Source organism: Triturus cristatus, chromosome 10 (genome assembly GCF_964204655.1).
Source record: "Triturus cristatus chromosome 10, aTriCri1.1, whole genome shotgun sequence".
Classification (NCBI taxonomy): Eukaryota; Metazoa; Chordata; class Amphibia; order Caudata; family Salamandridae; genus Triturus; species Triturus cristatus.
Genome location: NC_140593.1, coordinates 746,614,700 through 746,635,557, shown reverse-complemented (window position 1 = coordinate 746,635,557; position 20,858 = coordinate 746,614,700). Strand labels below are relative to the sequence as shown.

The 20,858-nt window shown below is 46.7% G+C and overlaps 1 protein-coding gene across 1 annotated transcript in view; it reads left to right on the top strand.

Moving 5' to 3' along the window:
• Nucleotides 1-320: 320 nt before the first annotated feature.
• The window catches only part of LOC146789944 (uncharacterized), a 1,358,907-nt gene continuing 1,338,369 nt past the window's right edge, over nucleotides 321-20,858 (top strand). Inside the window, exon 1 of the mRNA XM_085628244.1 lies at nucleotides 321-510. Coding sequence (XP_085484370.1) covers nucleotides 322-510 — 189 coding nt within the window. The 5' untranslated portion in view covers nucleotide 321. The remainder of the gene's footprint in view (nucleotides 511-20,858) is intronic.

The window sequence follows — 20,858 nt, the reverse complement described above, 5'->3', positions numbered from 1 at the left end:
CAAAATAATTCCATGAAGCTCCTTCAAATTGGCAGAGGCATTGCACTTTCATTTTGACACAAGCAACGCGTCAAGGCTGGGTGGAGCTCCTCGAATCTGACTGTCGTCGCTCAGTAAAACCAGGCAGAAAGACGTGGTGCGCGCACTCTGACGGAGCGGCGGTACGCTGATAATAAACAGCGGGAGTTCACGGAAGTTGTAGGTGCAACGGGAATGTGTACAGGCCCTGGAAGAGCGACCTGACTGGTTAAACGATAGTGTTGTGGGCGGTCAGACTGCGTCTTAAGAGGGTGTTTTCCCACCAGCATCAAACCAATCGTGATGCGCGATGGCTCTGAGTGGCATCTCAGGGGCTCGACTCTCTGTCACAGGCAGAGCCGCTGGCCTATTATAGGCTCCGAAGGTGGGGGGGGGGAGAGGCATCTGTTAACAAAAAAAAAGGAAAATAACTGCAGGCCCGGAGTGAAAGTACCGGAAAAGAGCCGGAGCAAAGGGATGGAGGCAGCGACGGTGAGCTTGAGGACTGAATGGGGTGGGACTCTGGACCAAGGGAGAGGGCTGAAGAGAGAGAGTGTTTTGTGACCGGAACGAATAATGTGGGGGTGTTTGAACAAACTAGATAGTGAACAAAAAAGGCTGTAGAAGCGATGGCCATGAGCCACAATGTATGGGGTGAATTGATAGTTCGTTAGGGTGTTTTGAGCCAAGAGTTTTATGAGCAAAACCAAGATTCTACCTTCCAAAATAGAGGAGTGTACCACTGGCCTGTAACAAGTGCCTGGTGGTGGAGATGGTTGTAAAAAACATGGTCGAAGGAGGGAGAGTTTCAAAAACCACTGGACTAAACCATGAGTTTGGAGCTTCGCTCGGAATTCCGTGGGTTAAAGAAGGCAATTTCGTGACGAATCGGGTTTTGTGGTTAAACGCCAACCGATTGGACAACCGTCAGGTCACAAGATCCTTATTGGTCGGCGATTGCACAACCTCCAACCTAGCACAGACACATTGATAACACATATTGGATCGAACTGTAACAACGTGCTCTCTGCTCCGTGTGCAGAGCGTGACTTGACACTTAAAGGGACCGCGGGAATAAACATAAAACACCTGACAATGAACCAGGAATGCATGGGTGGAAGCAACAGCTTTAGTTGGTTTTAAGGATTTAGTATACAAGTACGAATCTGTACAGATGGCCATGCAAGAGAATTCGTGGGGAGAGCCGAGCCCGTGGTCTGGCTAAGCTCTGACAGCCTACATACGAGCCACCAAAACAACTTTCGACACCAATTATGCAGTACAATATTTTGTAAATTACAAATGTTATACAGTGTAAGTATTGTTAGATACGTCATTCAAGTTATGTATGTATAAGCAGTGGTCGAAGTGGGGGGAAAAAAGTAGGGGAACTGTGGGCGGAGAATCAGGGCGGGAATAACCCAAGGATTGGCTCAGTGGGCGGAGCCAGAGGTGTGGCCAGAATGCACAAACATCCCAATTTTTTTGTATTTGTTTGGCATTTCACTGCCCAATTTAATCAACCAATTGATACACATGATTATTTAAGGTTATATTGAGTTATTGACATTAAAACACATTCACAAAGTGGGATATGCTTCTAATCACAGAATGTCCCAAATACGATAAAATGTGGAAGCACAAGCCATTTGTCGCCGAGCCATGGAGTTTGTCATCAGCACTTCTCCCTTTTTCCACAACAGCAGTTCAAACATGAATGGCAAAATATCCTAGTTTGCAAATATTTTCTATATAATTATGGCTCTGCCATATTTGCCTCCTAATGCAAGATCTGCTGCATGATCTGACCATTTAAACTAATACATTGTTTATAGCTCAAACGTATCAAAAGTTAATACAAAATGTGACTTGTTTTGCTGCGGAGTGGATGGCTTATTACAAAGGTTGACTGATCACCTTTCTCACTGTTGCATTTGTTTGTTACGCTAGTACTAATAAGGCAAAATCTTTCCAAAGACTGTTAGCATGTGTACACGTCAAAATAATAAAATATCAGCAAATATACTGCATCACGCTGCAGCCTTTTTTTTAAATACATAATTTAGTCAACACTGCAGCATAATTTTGTCCTCCTTTGCTGCATATTTTAATTCCAGTGGCCCCACAGCAAGCAGCACATGCTAAAAGTGCTTGTGAATGAAGCAGAGAGACTGTGAAGTTTGCGAACTTAGTTTGGTGTGCTTGCAAATTCTGCATTGCCAATCCCTGGTGAGTTGCAGTTACTACTTCTGAAACCAGGCCAATGGAGGTGCCTTTGGATGAGGAAGACTGGCCTCAAGGGCAGTGCCGGCCTTAGCACTGGTGGTGCCCTGTGCATTATTGTTTGTTATTGCCCCCTAATGACCACCTCTGCCATGGATTCCCTCCCTACCACCCTTTAACAGTGCCCCTCAAGTCTCCATAACCACACTCTCTCTCAGATGCATTTAATTTGATTTAAAGCGCCACTCCTACCAGTGTAGGGTGTCGGAGCACTTTACATCACACACATTACTCAGAGACAATCAATATGTGTGTAAATCACTGTATAGAAAATGTTATATAAGACTAAGGACTACAAGGTGAGGGAGTCACATGACAACCATGCTACTAGGCCGTATAGTTTAATAGTGATTGGTCTGGAGAACCATAAACTCAGAATTTAAAACGTAATACCATGGTTGGGGGTTCTCTTTAATAATCAAAATTGATTTCTGTCCAAAAGAACACTTTTTGCAACATTAGAATAATCAAAGACCGGGGGGGGGGGGGACATAACGCTCTAATTTATACCTTGCAGTTTGTATGCAGCTTTTAGATGAAAGTTAATAGCTCACTGTTGTATGTTAGGATTTTAACTTATAAACTGCAAGTAACAAAAGGATCTCTCTGACAAAAGCAGCAGCCCACTGACCTATTTACATTATGTGCACTTTCTGATCTGTGTAGGATGGTGGAATCTGACTGCATGGTTGCTACTGTTTTATTCCTGGTGTTTTTTGTTGGTTTTCGACTTAGTCTGGCTGGGATCCTGCTATTCAGGACCCCAGCCTATCTGCTTTCTCCCTTAAATTGATTACAAGTACGATAGGTACACTCCAGATTGGATTCTGGGGTACCCCTATAAGTCCTTAGTATATGGTATACTATGTACCCAGGGCCTAGGTACCCCAGAGGCCTACCAGTGGCTGCAGCATGTATTGTGCCACCCTTGGGAAGCCTTCCAAAATGTCACCACAGGTCTGCTACAGCAGCCTGGGTAAGGTAGTGCATGCACCCCTTACTGAGATATAGGTTCACTATATCTCTCCATATCACTGCACATATAAACCTATCAGTCACCCCTACGGCAGGCCTTACCAATCCTGAAGGCAGGGTGCTGGGTTTTATTTGAGAGGGTGCCCATGCATGAGCAGAGCCCCTCTGCAGCATTTGGAACCTTTATTCCGGGGTTGTTTGTGATGCAGCCAAACCATACACACTTAAGTGCATGATAACCAAACGGTAAATGCAAACTTTGGGATGGCTGCATGGAAACATGTTGTGTTTGGTGTCAACCACTTTGGAATCATACCCCCACCCCAGTAACTGGTGTGGGAGTATGATCCCACCCATCTAGAGGGAGAGACATAACAGCACTGGTATACCTGGTACCAGCTAACAGAGCACTGGTGTCACAAAATGATGCTGCCAGCCTCAAACACAAGTCTGCCCTCCTGCTGCTGGACGAAGCTCCGGCATGGGAGGCCTGGACAATAGGTTTCCTGTCACAGGGAGGTGTCACCACCTCCCAGACAGGCTTTAGTGTATTGGGGCTGGGTGGGTGCACTCCAAGAGTGCTTTCAAGTTCAGCACTGGGAGCACATTTGGTGTCCCTGTGCACAGTCCAGCTCAAACCGGTTGCAGGGGCTACCAGCCCCTGATCTGGTGCTTAACTGGACAAAGGAAATGGGTGTAGCCACCCCTCTTTCCTGACACTCCCATAGGTGGGTTCCTAGAGTTTGTCCCACCCCTTCCTTGGGTTTAAGAAAGGAACCCCTGGCTACAGGACTTTAGATTACACCTGGACGAAACTCTGATACTGAGTCCTGGAACCTCGACGATCTACATTGAACTAGATGAGTGAAGAATCTCCATTGGAGTAAAGGAGTTACTGCCCTGCAAGGCAGTCACCAAAGATGCATCTGACCAGTTTGCATCTCCGAAGCTCCCGCCGGACTCCGAATAATTTTGCAATGCAGGAGATGGGTTTCTGTGGTCTTGGAGGTTGATCAGTGCCCACAGCCAGTCTTCGGCCCGTATTCCTCGTGGCAACCGTGCAACCCGAACCCCTGGACACCGCGTCACTTTGCAGAAGCATCAGCTTTCCAACGACTCCTGCAGCTGAGCTTTGGGTTACTTGTAGCTCTGACCCAGAGCAGCATTTGCACAGAAGATTGCCTGCCTACACTCCACGAGTGTTCCGTGAGCTGGCCCTTTGTGTTTTCTCTCGAAGTCCCTTCGCGATCCCTAGTCCGTCGACTGGTGGGTCCCTGTGAAGGCAACTTTACTTCTAAATGGGCTTACCTAGTTGCTCCAGATGTGCCCTGACTCTCCATTGCATGGGGAATCCCCAGGACCTTGCTGGTCCGCACCGAAGCATCTTTTCTCTTCCTGCATGGGTTGCTGTTGCCAAGGCTTGTTGTGTTCAATCCGAGCACCAACGCCGCAGCACTCTACATCCTTTGTGGGACAGTTCGAATACAGCTCCTGGTTGTCGTTGACACCTCCTGGTCCTCATGGCTGCAGAGTCAAGCTTCACCTCTTCGCACCTGAATCACCCGACATCGGTGGGCATTCGTCTATCATGCCCCTGGTCACTGGCAAGTGACCCAGACTCTGTCCCCTCTGCTTTCCAGTTCTTCTGATCTTCGATCCAGGCTTGGATCACACTGGACACTTTTCTCTTTCCCGGCAGCAGCACTTTGCAGCAGATCGCCATTGAAATCAACGACGATTCCCGGCACCATTTGACACCTATGCACCCGGCTTCCCTGGGTGAGGTAACTCGAGTACTCCGGTGCGCCCGTGGGTGCTGGCCCTAGAACCCCCTAAGTCTAAAGGGGTTTGCTCAAAGTCCTCTCCTAAGTGTCCTTAACTTCTAAAATTCCAACCACGACTTTTCCATAGAATAGAACGGGGCTTGAGCCTGTGTTCTACACGGCACGTGTCCCTCGTGGGTCTCCTGTGTCACTACCTTGGGTGGTTCCTTGGGGTCCCAGCAATTCTAAGTGCTCTAGGCACTGTGTCTAGTCAAGTCGTGGTTCTTATACCACTTTCTTAATATATGGTTTGTTCTGCCCCTAGGGCCCATTGTATACTGTGCTATTTACTGTCATTTTAGAACTGTATTATTGTGTATCTTGGACTCTAATCTCATAAAGAGATTAGTAGTGAGTGTTTAGAAATAAATACATATATTTTATATATACCTTGTGTGGATCTCCTTTCATTTAGTAATTCAAGAGGTTATAATCCGTTAAATAAAGCTGCTTTACACTCCTTCAAGACTTCGCCTGAAGGCCGCTCTCCATAGCTACCACTAGGATAGCTTTCAATAAAGGTCGTCTTTAAACCTATCATCAATAAGGGTTGTTTGTACTGGTACAAGGTGCCCTCTATAACTAGTGGACAGCATTAACCAGGCCAACTTCTCACAATCTGCATGGTATATGTTCTTTGCAGCAGGCACATTAACCCTCTGAGCTACCTTTCCATGAATCAAAGCTTCCACTAGACAAAATGATCTCTCTCTAGGAAGAACATTAAACACCAGAGTCGTCATGATATTTTTATTGTTGCCGAAAATTGCTGGAGGCCAGGAAAAAGGCAGCAAGCGCTTTTAAAACCTTAATATACTTGCAAACATAATGCCTCCACCGAAAGTCAGCACCCGGTATGGTCACACCGGTTGCACTGCCCTAGAGCTGCCCCTTCTAAAGGGTCCTGTGACCACAGTGACAGAGTCACTGTTGTTCAAGGCTGTGCTGCTTCATAGGCCTGCCCGCAAGACTGGAGGTGAACTTTAGTATGGATTGTGGTGGACAAGCCTTGAAGGTTAAACTACACTTGTCATGTAAGAATCTACCTGCTGGTGCTACGACACCAGGGCTTCTAAGGTCTTGCGCAGCCTTCTAAGGTCTAGCATAGGAATGTGCTCCCTCAGGGGAGTGGTCTGATGGACTGGTTATTAAGGCTGAACCTGGTTCTCCAGTTCCAAATTCCATAGCACTGGTCATAGTGCCACATCCTCTCCCCCACTGAACACCATACTGCCCCACTGAGGAAAAACTCACACTGCCCTCAACTCAATTGTTGCTGGCACATGGATGCGGCTCAATTTAAATTACGCACTAGACGAGCAATATGCGGCCTACAAAAAAAAGTAACAACATCCTGGAATAAACAAACACGAATAGGGAATGCAAAATTTAGCAAACCATGTGAAATGTAAGCAGGAACAACATGGTTACCTTAACGAGTTTACACTCACTATTCAGAAATCGGTGAGTGCTTTTGCCTGAAAAGTTAAGGACATGACTACAGGGCCACAAAATGGACCCATTTCAATGTCCGTTGCTTATATCCTTACAAAACGTAAGCAGTATGGTATAAAGACCACATTCCTAGACGCAGAGCCGCAGTACACAATTTGTTTTCCAATCCACACATTGTAGTACCTCCAGGATTGGTGCACTAGTTGCAAGCCCAGGGAAAACAAAGACAAGAAAACCACAATAGCGCTTCACAGACAAACTCTGTAAAAGTGGCGCTAATGTGTTTGGGTGTGAATAAAACCAATCTGGCCAGTTTGCTACCACTCTGTCTTACTTTATTTAGTTAATTTTCATATTTTTAACCTTTTATTCCAGATGCTGTACTTTGGAATTAAAATACGAAATTTCCTGCAAAAATGTTTTTCTTTTTTGGATCCATTTCACAGGGGAGCAAAGAAAGGAGAGGAAAGATAGTGAAAACCCCATCTTGAAGACTCGGTTTTCAGTAAGAGAAGAACTGCTAGACAGAGGGGGACGAAGGAAAGAGTGGGGTGCAGCTGCAGCGGCAGAGCAGAAGTGGACACTGTATTTTCTTCTCTGGGCAAGAAAGAAAAGACACTGTCCTGTTACTTCTCTGCCGCCCCGCCCGTCACGAACGCCAGGAACCCTGAGCTTTATTTATAGGCGGTGGCGAATTCTTGCGTCCTGGAACGCATTTTCAAAATAAAAAAGTAGGGGAACGGACTCCTTGGAATTTAAGAAGTAGGGGTACGCCGTGCCCTGCCGTTCCCGCCCACTTCGACCACTGTGTATAAGAATCATAACTGAAAACGAGATTTTTTTCCACCTGTTTCTCATTTGTTAAAGAACAACGCTTTTCCAATAATTAAATCCAAATGGTCGCACACTGCTGACCTACCTGCGTGTTACCCCAAAGAACTGCTAAAATCATTATCCGGTATGTACCTCTCGTAGCAACGCAGGTGCGTAACCTGGGCCCGTCGACTCCCCGGCTCAAAGAGCCACTAAATAACTAAATCCAAATGGTCGCACACTGCTGACCTCAGGTTACGCACCTGCGTTGCTACGAGAGGTACATACCTGATAATGATTTTAGCAGCCTACACAGCAACCCTGCACTCTTTCCTACTCCCTGCTGACGAGAGGCAACAACCTCGAAACACGTGTCCAGGGATGGCTAACGCTATTCACACTTGCACTCACGACACAACATAGGTGTATCTGCCGACACGGACTACAGGGACCACAGTTCTTCGGGGTAACACGCAGGTAGGTCAGCAGTGTGCGACCATTTGGATTTAACACTTTTCCAATAGCCAACCCCACCCTGCATGCTGGGATATTGAAGTGTAATGTTAATATTGCTAAATTAATAAAAACAAAAGTTCTAGAGTTACAAGTGCTGTTTGTCAAAAGCCAGTATTGCCCGAGGTTTCCCACACATTGTGGTTCCACTTGGTATCCATCAAGCAGCACGTATCAAACACTTTATTTAACGATAATACACATTGTATTGAAACATTTAAATAGTGCTTACTACCCCTATGTCAGGCTCGGAAGCACTTGTCTACACGAGTACCAAGCTAAACCGTGTGGGTCTGTGTTTTTAATTTGACCCTATGTAGGAAGTGTGTATGATGTTGGGCATCATGACCACTGAAGCGCGGTTATCGTGTTATGGGACGCAGTGTGCTGTATGAAGGGTGAGAGAAGAAGGGGTGCATTACCTTTATGTCCCTCGTCCTCGACCCAGTCATCACTAATGAGGTATTCCACTTGACAGGAAATGCTTTTAGGCTCCACCCATCCTCCTGCCAGGAGCTATAAGTACATAGCCAACAGAAAGCACATCCTGTTGGTGGACCTGACGGGGGATGCGTGGGTTGGTGCTGGCACTTACCTGCTTCGTGTTGTCCTGTGGTTCCCTCTTTTGCTGAGCTCTTGGGGTGCTCATGGACCTTCGTGGAAGCTGCTTGAGTCAGGTTGCTGGGCTTCCTGGACTCCTTCAGGTTCTTGGTTAGCTGGTTCTGCTGGGCTGCGCTGGTTTCCCTGGAATCCTGCGGTCGGGTGAGTTCTTCGTTGCTGCGCCTGCCGACCGATGTCATTTGCTGGGGCTTTCTTGGACTTTCAACTGGGGCCCGTGGCTCACTTTGTGTATCCTGCCGGGACGGTTCCCTGGAGAACTGCTGGTCCTTTGTGCTGCACGCCTTTCTCTCCCCGTCCCTGCTGGAGATCTCCATTTGGGCTGCTTGGAGACTTTCGTCTGGAAGGCACGTTACTTGTGGAGGGCCCGGGATGGGGTCGGGCCTCTCCATGCTTTGTCCTTTTTTGGATGCACCCGGGTTGGGCTCTGGGCGCTCCGTTTGTGTGTGCCTGCCTTCTCGCTCGGGCGCTGACATTTTGGGGCACCCGGGTTGGGCTCTGGGTGCCCTGCTGCTGGTTTTCTGTGCTGGGCACCTGGGTTGGGTTCCAGGTACTTCGTGGCATTGAGGCGGTTCGACATCTGGTTTCCGGCTTCCTCTTGGATACTACGCGCCAGGGCTGCATTTCTCCACGTTTTCCGGCCTTCGGCGGCCGTGGTGGGTGTAGTTTTGATGTCTTTGGCTAGCTACGCCATCATCCGCCTCGCGTCCTGGTGCTGCTCAGCTGTTTGTTTTGCGGATTGATTAAGGGGTGTTTTTCCTTTGTGCTTAAAAGGAGGGGGATGTTCACTTATGGTCTGTTCCTGCCTCTGTTGGTTGTGTGCGCTGGCCTTGTCTTGGTGTTCGTTATGGGGAAACATCATAAGAAGCGGAAGCATGTGTCTCCTGTTTATTCTTCTTCCTCTTACCAGGCTTGATGGAATCAAACTGAAAGCATTTCCTACTGAGGAGACTGCAGTAAATGAGGAAATTAAGAAACTTCATAACAAATAAATCTCCCAAGATGGCCACCAGAGACAAAAGAGCCCAAATGTAGGACAAATATCACCCAGATGTAGCCCACATGTAGCCCAATGACAGAAGTGTGCAAAACAGTTTTTATTTTTTGTGTTTTTGCAGTTTTATATAGTGCAGACTTGTCAGGTATTGGAGTGCTTTACGTGGGCATTGGTTACATCACACAAGAACAAATTCATTTTGGTTGTAGACATGGGGAGATTAAGTGATTTAACCAGAATCACAGAATGTCGAGCTGAAGCAGAAACTCCAACCTGGTTCCCCAGTTGCAAAGTCTGCAGCTCTGGAAGTAACACCACATCATGGAAGTAACACCACATCCTCTCCCCTAAGTGCAACATTTAATCAAGTGGTCGACTGGATAAAAAATCATAAAGATAACAAATAATTTAAAAGTGCTTTGTCGCTATTTGAAAACTCAGAAAATATGTCCTCATTTTAGTTTTTTAGAGCACTAACCATAATTTTGATGCAAATAAGACCCTTTCATATATGTAATTTCTAAAGGAAATGCTCTAGGTATTACAGTTTTGATTACATCAAGATGACGTCAGGCGTGCCACACTTTTGTAATAAATATAGAATGTTAGCAATCTAGTTGTTCATCAGGATACTGTTGAGAGGCAGAGGCCGATTCAGCCAGGAAACGTCCAATGTTTTTAAGCCCAAATGGGCTTTATTTGATCTGTCTCCTGTCTACAATCTCCTCTTTTTCAATGTAAGTCAAAGGGGAAAATCAATACCCTTGCTTTGTTTCCAAAATCTCCCTCTTACCAAGTTCAAAATGTTCGCAAGTATGGTACATTGGATCATGGAAGGCAGGACAAATTGGGGTAGGGACATGGACTCGGATAACAGAGGACAGGATGAACATGGAGCGGTGCACCAAACAGACCATACAGGGCAGGCATCAGGGTTTGCAGCAGCACAATACACCACACAGGGCATGCAGGATGGGAGTGCAGCACAGCAATCCATAGAAAGCAATAGGGAGGGGACAGGACCATGCACATGGACAACAGAGAACAGAGGGGAAAGAGGCAATGGTAGCTAGCTGACCATAATGGTCAGATGGGAGAGAAGGCTGCAGCATATCAGACCATAAAGGGCAGGAGGGACGGATCAGGGGCATTACAATGGAACAGACTAGCCAGGAGGGAGGGAATAGGGGTCTGCACATAGAAACCGAGGGCTGGGGGCAAGGGGGCAGGGCAGGAGCAGCAAGATGACAATGGAGGTCAGGCAGGATGGGCACTAGGATGGGCACTAAAAGCAAGACACGCCATGGAGAGCAACAGTGAGACTACGATGGCATACACACAGACCCTGGAGGGAAGGTGGGAGGGGGTCAGGGGCAGCTAGCTGACCACACAGGGAAGGTGGGAGGGGCAGTGGCAGCACAGAAGACCATGCATGGCAAGCGGGAGGGTTAGTGGCAGCACAATGGCTATGATGGGCAAGAAGAAGGGTGCAGGGAGATGCACAAAGGACCATGGAGGATAGAAGGAAGGGTCAGGACCTGGGCACAGACAAGAGAGTTCAGGTGAAGTGGCATCATAACAGACCACGCAGGGCAGGCAGGAGGAGCAGTTGCAGCACAACAGACCAGGGAGGGCAGAAAGATGTGGCAGTAAAATGAACCATGGAGGACAGGAGGAAGGGGATAGGGGCATGGAATGTGGACAGGCAGGGTGGAGGTGGCAGGGACAGATTACAGTCATCTGACAATGCTAGGCAGGTGGGAGGGGAGTGGCAGCTCAACAGAACACTCAGAGTAGATAGGAGTGGCAGGTCCATGGAACATGGTGGGCAAAAAGGATGGAGCAGGGGCATGCACAAAGACATCGGAGGGCAGGGGGAAGAAGAATAGGGGCAGCAAGCTAAGCACAGAGGCTGAGCAGGAGGTCAATGATGGGGCATTGAATTGGGCAATGGAGGGCAGGAGGAGTGGACTGGTACATCATGCTAAATGGAGGGCAGTGGCAGCACATCAGACCATGCATGGCAGGAGGGAGGAGGCTAGTCCATGGATTCAGACAACAGAGGATAGGGAGGAGGTGGATGGGGCAGCAAGCTAACTGTTCAGAGAAGGCGGGTATTAGGAACTTTATTGTTTTTAAAATGTGTGTCTGTGCGAACTACTTAAAATATGAACAAGTATGCAGCATAATCTCACTTTTATTCAGGAAGAAGAGGACGTTTATGACTCCGGGCTCACTTGGCAGAAACACCCTCTGACCCTCCACCCCCTATCGCAAAATGTAATGCCGTGAAAAGGGTAGGCGAACGCAGTGTTGTATAGAATATAGTCCTGAGAGCAAGATTGAAAATGAAAACTAGATATAGTGTATGGTATAAACTATGCACCAAAAAGTGTGATACAAGATGAACCGGGGCGTGAAATATAATATGCAATACATTGTGCGCAATGGCAAATTAATTGGAGAGCGCGAAATGGCACAGGCCCTAGCGCGTGCTATGCGATATGCACCTTGGAGTGTAATATGCACAGGGCAGTGTTGTGTAACCTAACTAGTCTCTAAAGTTGTAATATAAAATATGTGCTGGGGAGTGTAACGTTGCATATGCACTGTGACAAAGATATGGATCCCAGATTGTAATATGTATGGCTAGCGCTGGGCATTATAACATAGGCAGCGAGGAAGGCACGTTAGATGGGGCAATATAACCCATGCGAAGGCAAGTGTGGCATGACATATTCATGGGGTGGTGTTACAGTGCACATGGGCTAGAGAGTGTCATAGCATACGCACTAGCTGGTGGAATACAACACAGAGGTGTGTGGCACTCGGCGGGCACTGGTGGGTGTAACACAGCATTGGGCTCAGCCAGGAGCGCGCTGTGACACTCAAGTGAGGTTTGTCGCCTTTCCAGAGAGTAAAATAAAAAGTATTACACATCCAGCGGTGGATGTGTGTTTCATTAACCGTGAGGGTGTTTCTTGCATAGTTTGGTCGAATTTTTGTCGAATCCCCTTTGAATGGCTTGGTGTGCGTGTGTATTAAATGTGCGCGTCAATAGCTACCCATGTTTGTATAAATAAACGACAAGGGTGTCTACTTGGAGAGTACCCACCGGCGGGGGCGCCGGGATTAGGCACAGTAGGGCGTCAGACATGTCGGAGCTTCACTTGCACGAGTTATAGTTAGCTGAACTAACTGTAACGGGGGAGTTTCAATGGTTTTGTACGAGTGAAAAGTCCAGCTAACTATAACGCCCCTGAAACCTATGGTTTTTTTCAGTGAATTTCAAAGGTTTTTTCAATGCTAATTCCTAACTATAATGTGCCTGAGACCTATGCTTCTTTCCTTGAATTTCAAAGGTTTTTTAAATGGTAATTTCTAACTATGCCTACAGATATGGACATGTGAAGAAAGAAGAAAAAACGCACAGAAAGGAAAAAAAAGAAATGCAGAAAGAAGCAACAGAAGTCCTCAAAGACGAAGAAAAGTGCAGGTAGACGGATGACGTGCAGAAAGAACAAACGGAAGAGCAGAAAGAAGACTTGTTACAAAATCATCCTGTACCCTCAACTTTTTCAGACGGATACTGGTGGTAACTGAGTCTGACTAACCAGTCCTGGAGCCAGTGCTAAGTTAAAAGACACTTAGAATACAGTGAAAACACCTACATACACTAGGCAACACTATGCGCTGGGGTCCCCCTGTGATTAGCATGACCTCCTCTGTAAGCCCCTAGTATATAATAGGGCAGGGGGATTAAAGCTACCTCTTAAAGGGCGTGTTTTCACTCGTCACTTCAGGCCCTGTCCCCTCCCTTCCCCACTGTGTAAACACGCCCTATGGCCATTTTAAGTTGGGAGATTAAGTCCTCTTGAATCCTGAGGGTCCCTAGGGTCCAACTAGCACACTAGGTACCTCCAGTAAGCACCACAGAGCTGCGTTGCAGAGAGATGTAAAAAGGGGCATGGCCTAGACCACCTCTCTGCAACGCAGCGCAGTGGCGCTTACTGGAAGCACCTGGTGGGCTAGTTGACCCCCAGGGTCCCTCAGGATTGAAAGGGTATTATTTCCCCAACTTAAAACGCACCACAGGACGCATTTGCACACGTCACCTCCGGCCCCGTCCCCTCCCTACACCACTGTGTAAACGCGCCCTGTGTCCGTTCTATGTTGAGAGATTAAGTCCCCTTAAATCCTAAGGGTCCCTAGGGTCAAACTAGCCCACTAGGTACCTCCAGTAAGTGCCGCAGAGCTGCGCTGCAGAGGTGTAAAAAGGGGCGTGGTCTCAGAACACCTGTCTGCAACGCAGCTCCCTTGCGCATACTGGAGATACCTGTTGGGCTAGTTGGCCCTCAGGGACCCTCAGTATTGTAGGGGAATTAATTCCCCAACTTACAACTCGCCAGGGGGCGCGTTTTCAGAGTGCTGCAAGGAGGGGGTGTGGCCTCCGGCGCGATGCCGGTCTTTTATTTATTTTAAGAAGGGGGGCTGTGTGGCCCCCCTTCTTTTTCTAATTTATTGGCCCTGGGGACCCCATCCCCCAGGGCCTGCCCCCTACATTTTTTTTAGGAACAAAAAAAAATTTGGAAGGGGGCCACTTGGCCCCCCTCCCGAGGCCTTAATCGGCCCGGGGACCCCAACCCCCGGGGCATGGCCTTTTTTAAAATTCTTTAGGAGGGGGGCTGCATTGCCTCCCTCCTCAGGCCACTTATGGCCCCGGGGACCCCATCCCCCGGGGCCGGCCTTTATTTTTTATTATTATTTTTTTTTTTATATATTTATAGAAACACCTAGGACATGCTGGACAAACCGTACGTACCTATCACCATGACGACTTGCGTGATATTCATTAAAAGGCGACTATGCATACAATGAATCCACGTGGAATGTATTTACACCGCTAGTGAAGCTCTGACGTGTCTGACGCCCTACCGTGCCTAATCCCGGCACCCCCGCCGGTGGGTACTCTCCAAGTAGACACCCTTGTCGTTTATTTATCCAAACATGGGTAGCTATTGACATCAAAACATCAATGGAGAGGGAAGTAGAAGCTGTGATCCATTCGGCTTCTAATGGTTAGTACAAAAATCAATAGAGGAATGGACCACTTGTCCTGTGTCATCAGTGTCTTAGTAAACGTGTGATGCCATCGTTGTGTAGCTATTGACGGGCACATTTAATATACACGCACACCAATCAATTCAAAGGGGATTCGACCAAAATTTGACCAAAACTATGCAAGAAACCCCCCTCATGGTTAATGAAACACACATCCACCGCTGGATGAGTAATACTTTTGATTTTACTCTCTGGAAAGGAGACAAACCTTACTTGAGAGTCACAGCGCGCTCCTGGCTGAGCCCAATGCTGTGTTACACCCACCAGTGCCCGCCGAGTGCCACACACCTCTGTGTTGTATTCCACCAGCTAGTGCGTATGCTATGACGCTCTCTACCCATGTGCACTGTAACACAACCCCGTGAATATGTCATGCCACACTTGCCTTCGCACAGGTTATATTGCCCCATATAGCGTGCCTTCCTCGATGCCTGTGTTATAAAGCACAGCGCTATGCCATACATATTACAATCTGGGATCCATATCTTTGTCACAGTGCATATGCAACGTTACACTCCCCAGCACATATTTTATATTGCAACTTTAGAGACTAGTTGGATTACACAACACTGCCCTGTGCATATTACACTCCAAGGTGCATATTGCATAGCACGCGCTAGTGCCTGTGCTATCTCGTGCTCTCCAATGACTCTGTCATTGCGCACAATGTATTGCATATTATATGTCATGCCCCGGTTCATCTTGTATCACACTTTTTGGTGCATAATTTATATAATACACTATATCTAGTTTTCATTTTCAATCGTGCTCTCAGGACTATATTCTATATAACAGTGCGTTCGCCTACCCTTTTCACGGGCATCACATTTTACGAAGGGGGGTGGAGGGTCAGGTGGTGTTTCTGCCAAGTGAGCCCGGAATCACAGTCACAAACGTCCTCTTCTTCCTGAATGAAAGTGAGATTATGCTGCATACTTGTTCATACAGACACACATTTTAAAAACAATAAAGTTCCTAATACCTGCCTTGTCTGAACAGTTAGCTTGCTGCCCCATCCACCTCCTCCCTATCCTCTGTTGTCTGAATTCATGGACTAGCCTCCTCCCTCCTGCCATGCATGGTCTGATGTGCTGCCACTGCCCTCCATTTAGCATGATGTACCAGTCCACTCCTCCTGCCCTCCATTGCCCAATTCTATGCCCCATCATTGACCTGCTTAGCCTCTGTGCTTAGCTTGCTGCCCCTATTCTCCTTCCCCCTGCCCTCCGATGTCTTTGTGCATGCCCCTGCTCCATCCTTTTTGCCCACCATGTTCCATGGACCTGCCACTCCTATCTACTGTGAGTGTTCTGTTGAGCTGCCACTCCCCTCCCACCTGCATTGTCAGATGACTGTAACCTGTCCCTGCCACCTCCACCCTGCCTGTCCACATTCCATGCCCCTATCCCCTTCCTCCTGTCCTCCATGGTCAATTTTACTGCCACACCCTTCTGCCCTCCCTGGTCTGTTGTGCTGCAACTGCTCCTCCTGCCTGTCCCGCGTGGTCTGTTGTGAGGCCCCTTCCCCTGACATCTCTTGTCTGTGCCCAGGTCCTGACCATCCCGTCTATCCTCCATGGTCCTTTGTGCATCTCCCTGCACCCTTCTTCTTGCCCATCATAGCCAGTGTGCTACCACTAACCCTCCCGCTTGCCATGCATGGTCTTCTGTGCTGCCATGGCCCCTCCCACCTTCCCTGTGTGGTCAGCTAGCCGCCCCTGACCCCCTCCCACCTTCCCTCCAGGGTCTGTGTGTATGCCATCATAGTCTCACTGTTGCTCTCCATGCCATGTCTTGCTTCTAGTGCCCATCCTGCCTGACCTCCATGGCCATCTTGCTGCTCCTGCCCCCTTGCCCCCAGCCCTCTGTTTCCATGTGCAGACCCCTATTCCCTCCCTCCTGGCTTGTCTGTTCTATTGTAATGCCCCTGATCCATCCCTCCTGCCCTTTATGGTCTGTTATGCTGCAGCTTTCTCTCCTGTCTGTCCATTAGGGTCAGCTAGCTACCATTGCCTCTTTCCCCTCTGTTGTCGGTTGTCCATGTGTATGGTCCTGTCCCCTCCCTATTGCTTTCTATGGATTGTTGTGCTGCACTCCCGTCCCGCATGCTCTGTGTGGTGTATTGTGCTGCTGCAAACCCTGATGCCTGCCCTGTATGGTCAGTTTGGTGCACCTCTCCATGTCCATCCTGTCCTCTGTTATCCAAGTCCATGTCCCTACCCCAATTCCTCCTGCCTTCCATGATCCAATGTACCATACTTGTTAACATTTTGAACTTGGTAAGAGGGAGATTTTGAAAACAAACTGGGGTTTTGCTTTCCCCTTTGACTTGCATTGAAAAAGAGGAGATTGTAGACAGGAGACAGATCAAATAAAGCCCATTTGGGCTTTAAAACTTTGGACGTTTCCTGGTTGAATTGGGTCTGCTGGCATGTATGGGTGTACTACCACTGCCTCTTCCTTCTGCCCACAATGGTCTATTATATTGCCACAGCCGCTCTTGACAGTCCTGTATTGTTGGTTTGTTGCCCCTGCCCCCCTTTCCACTGCCCTCCATAGTCTGTTGTGCTGCCACTGCCCTTCCTGCCTGCCCAGTGTGGTCAAATTGTTTCCTCTGCACCCTCCTACCTGCCTTCAATTTTCAGAGTCCGTGCCCCTGGCCTCTGCCTCTCAACAGTATCCCAATGAACAACTAGATTGCTAACATTCTATATTTATTACAAAAGTGTGGAACGCCTGACGTCATCTTGATGTAATCAAAACTGTAATACCTAGAGCATTTCCTTTAGAAATTACATATATGAGAGGGTCTTATTTGCATCAAAATTGGTTAGTGCTCTAAAAAACTAAAATGAGGACATATTTTCTGAGTTTTCAAATAGCGACAAAGAACTTTTAAATTATTTGTTATCTTTATGTTTTTTTTATCCAGTTGACCACTTGATTAAATGTTGCACTTAGGGGAGAGGATGTGGTGTTACTTCCAGAGCTGCAGGCTTTGCAACTGTGGAACTAGGTTGGAGTTTCTGCTTCAGCTCGACATTCTGTGATTCTGGTCAAATCACTTAATCTCCCCATGTCTACAACCAAAACGAATTTGTTCTTGTGTGATGTAACAAATGCTCATGTAAAGCACTCCAATACCAGACAAGTCTGCACTATATAAAACTGCAAAAACACAAAAAATAAAAAGTGTTCTGCACACTTCTGTCATTGGGCTACATGTGGGCTACATCTGGGTGATATTTGTCCTACATTTGGGCTCTTTTGTCTGTGGTGGCCATCTTGAGAGACTTATTTGTTATGAAGTTTCCTAATTTCCTCATTTACTGCAGTCTCCTCAGTAGGAAATACTTTTTTTTTTACTTTGGTTCCATCAAGAAGGCATTCAGATGTGTCACACATTTGCCATAAATTCTGAATGTTAGCACTCTAGTTGCTCATTAGATCACTGTAGTAAAGCTACTGCTCACCAGGGAAGTCTGCTGCTGGTATTCAAAGTGCATGTTTCAGTCTGCATGTCAGAATTGTTTAATGAAATGGAAGAGGATTTGAGAAGTAAAAATGTGCCCTAAATTTTCTTTCTGCAGCACTAATCATAATTTCTATGGCAAAATGAACCCCCTAATTTGTTCCTTTTTAAATTAAATGTTTTAAGAGTTACCACTTTATTCCAATCAAGATGGCTTCAGGTGTGCAATACGTTTGTCATAAGTAGGACTGTTAGCGCTCTAGTTGTTTTTCGAACACTCTGGGAAGCTGCAGTAGAACACAAAGGAATCAACTGACAGTCTCTGCCCTTGTTGAATGTACGTGTTTTACTGAGAATGTCAGACTTCATTCTCACATGACTGAGAAAGATAATGTGAATTTACAGAAAATATGCTCTCAGTTTAGCTTATAGATCACCTTCCAAACTTCTGTGGGAAAAGCATGAGAAAATAGTTTTCTCTCAAACATGATTCATGATATCCCAGCAGAAGGCTTTTTCACATGGAAAAAATCACCTTAGAACACACCACAATTCCTAAAATAAGTACGGTACCATCAACAAATGATTTATAATGTAACTAAAGTCTTAAAACCTTCTATTAACTGCAATGCTTATTAATGAGGTGCTATCATGTATATTGGTCCGAAGATGGCTGCCAACACTTCTTGGATGAAGTGCTGACAGCCAATCAGATCTCACGATGAGATGTGTGGTTAGGCTCCGCCCAGATATATATATGTGATTTTACTTTTGATTTTCTCAGGAAGAACTGAACGGATTTACACCATTTCACCAAAAGGCACGACTCTGAACCAAGGGCTACCAATTTGCCAAAATTGGTGTAGTTCTGTTCAGCAGTTCGGGCTGTAGCTGCGATTAAAGGTTCCTATGGAAAATTGCATGGGGAAAACACGTTTTAGGACCCCCTTTTTTCTCTGCCCCCGCTTGACGAAACACCCCATGACTTTCAGGATAGGAGTGGACCGGAGCGCCCCACCAGTTTGGAAAATTTCGCGAAGATTCGTCAACCGGCGCCAAAGTTATTCCAAATAGAATGTTGCGGATTTCCTATGGATAATAGGTCCCAACTATAACTACCTACTGGCGACCGCCAGTATGTTATATATGATCAAGACCTGAGAGGGGGGTCGAAACGCGTAATGGCGGACTTGTTGGGCACAAAATAAACATCACTTGATTGGCACCAAGAACCTGGGGTCCTCTCTTCATCCTTTTGTCCGTGAGAGGCTACTGTTGGCGGCGAACTTATATATTTATATATAGCCGGATTATTGATGCAACATTAGCCCATCCCCAAATTCCATTCACATCTCCCAATTAGTACTTCAGCCACTATTTGTACTGGACAGTTCTTTCATTAAGTTTGCTTTTACTGTTGATTCACCAGCCATGGCATGGTGTTCACATCATTAAAAATGCATTCTTCAGAGGTGAGTGGCCTGTTCATGATGCCATCAAAAAGTGCTAACATATGCCATCACTCGAACAATGTGTCCTCAATACAGTCACTATGTACTACATTTCTGATCTTCGAGAATTCATTACTGTATACCATTCCCTCACCTGCTCCTTTAAAGATTTTCGCCAGACGATTCATTAAGAATGACTTTTGTATTCCACAACATGGGGACAAAGATATGGTTGTGAAAAGCTATCCAAGGTCTTTACCTTTCAAAAGACCATTCTTCCAGCTTGCTTGTGTCCTCTATATCCTGTTATCACTATGCCATTGTTTCACTTTGTTCTCTATAACCCCACAATTTCTGTAGCCACTGCACTAATGCAGATGGTGTTCTCTTTCAGATTCCCATTCTGTTTTTTAGGCCATAAATCGTACTGATGAATTCCATTATAAATGGCCTTCCACCTTTACTTCAGTTTCAAAAGAGCCTCTTCCATCACTTGCCAATGCTACTTTCCACCTACAAATCCCAGCACCATTTCTGAAACACCTTCTGTCTTACCTGCAACCATGACTAGCAGATTACAGCAAGCCCTGGAACTTTTTTTTTTTTTATTATGTAAGATAAAAACAATGTTATAAAAATCAGTATTCTTATAAACAATGAAAAAAAGTGTACTTTTTGTTTTACAAAAATAGATAGTAATAAATTCACTTAATTATCGGTCCATCAGCTTCATTGACAACCTCCAGAAGATCTTCTGTTGCCAGGTTCTGGCCAGATGCAAGGATTGGGCTGATGAGGATCCAGCCTGTCCCCGTTACAGGCAGGCTTTCAAACTAATGTGAGCACAATAGACCAAATCTTCTGCTTTGACCTTTTCGTCTCGAAATATCTTAGGCTCTCCAATGATCATCTTTACCGGGAGGAGCGCTTCCCACTGGGGCCCCCAGTATTGGCCCTCTGAGCTCGGCCCTCCGCCTCTCCCAGCTGGTTGTGTAAAGAGTCTCGGGGTCATCATTGACTCTGAGCTCAATCTCAAGGCCCAGGTGAGCGCTGTAACATCCGCCTGTATGTTCCAGCTTTACAGGATATGGAAAGTCGCCCACCTTCTGACCCCGGAAGCCTTGCTACAGGTCATAATAGCATTGGTGATGTCCCGTTTGGACTTCTCCAATTCCCTGTACCATGGCCTCCCAAAATCCCTGCTATCCAGGCTACAGATCATTCAAAACCAGGCCGCAAGACTTGCCTTTAAAATTCCAAGATGGCAGTCGGCCAGACCCCTACTCCAACAATTACACTGGCTGCCCATCAGTGAAAGAA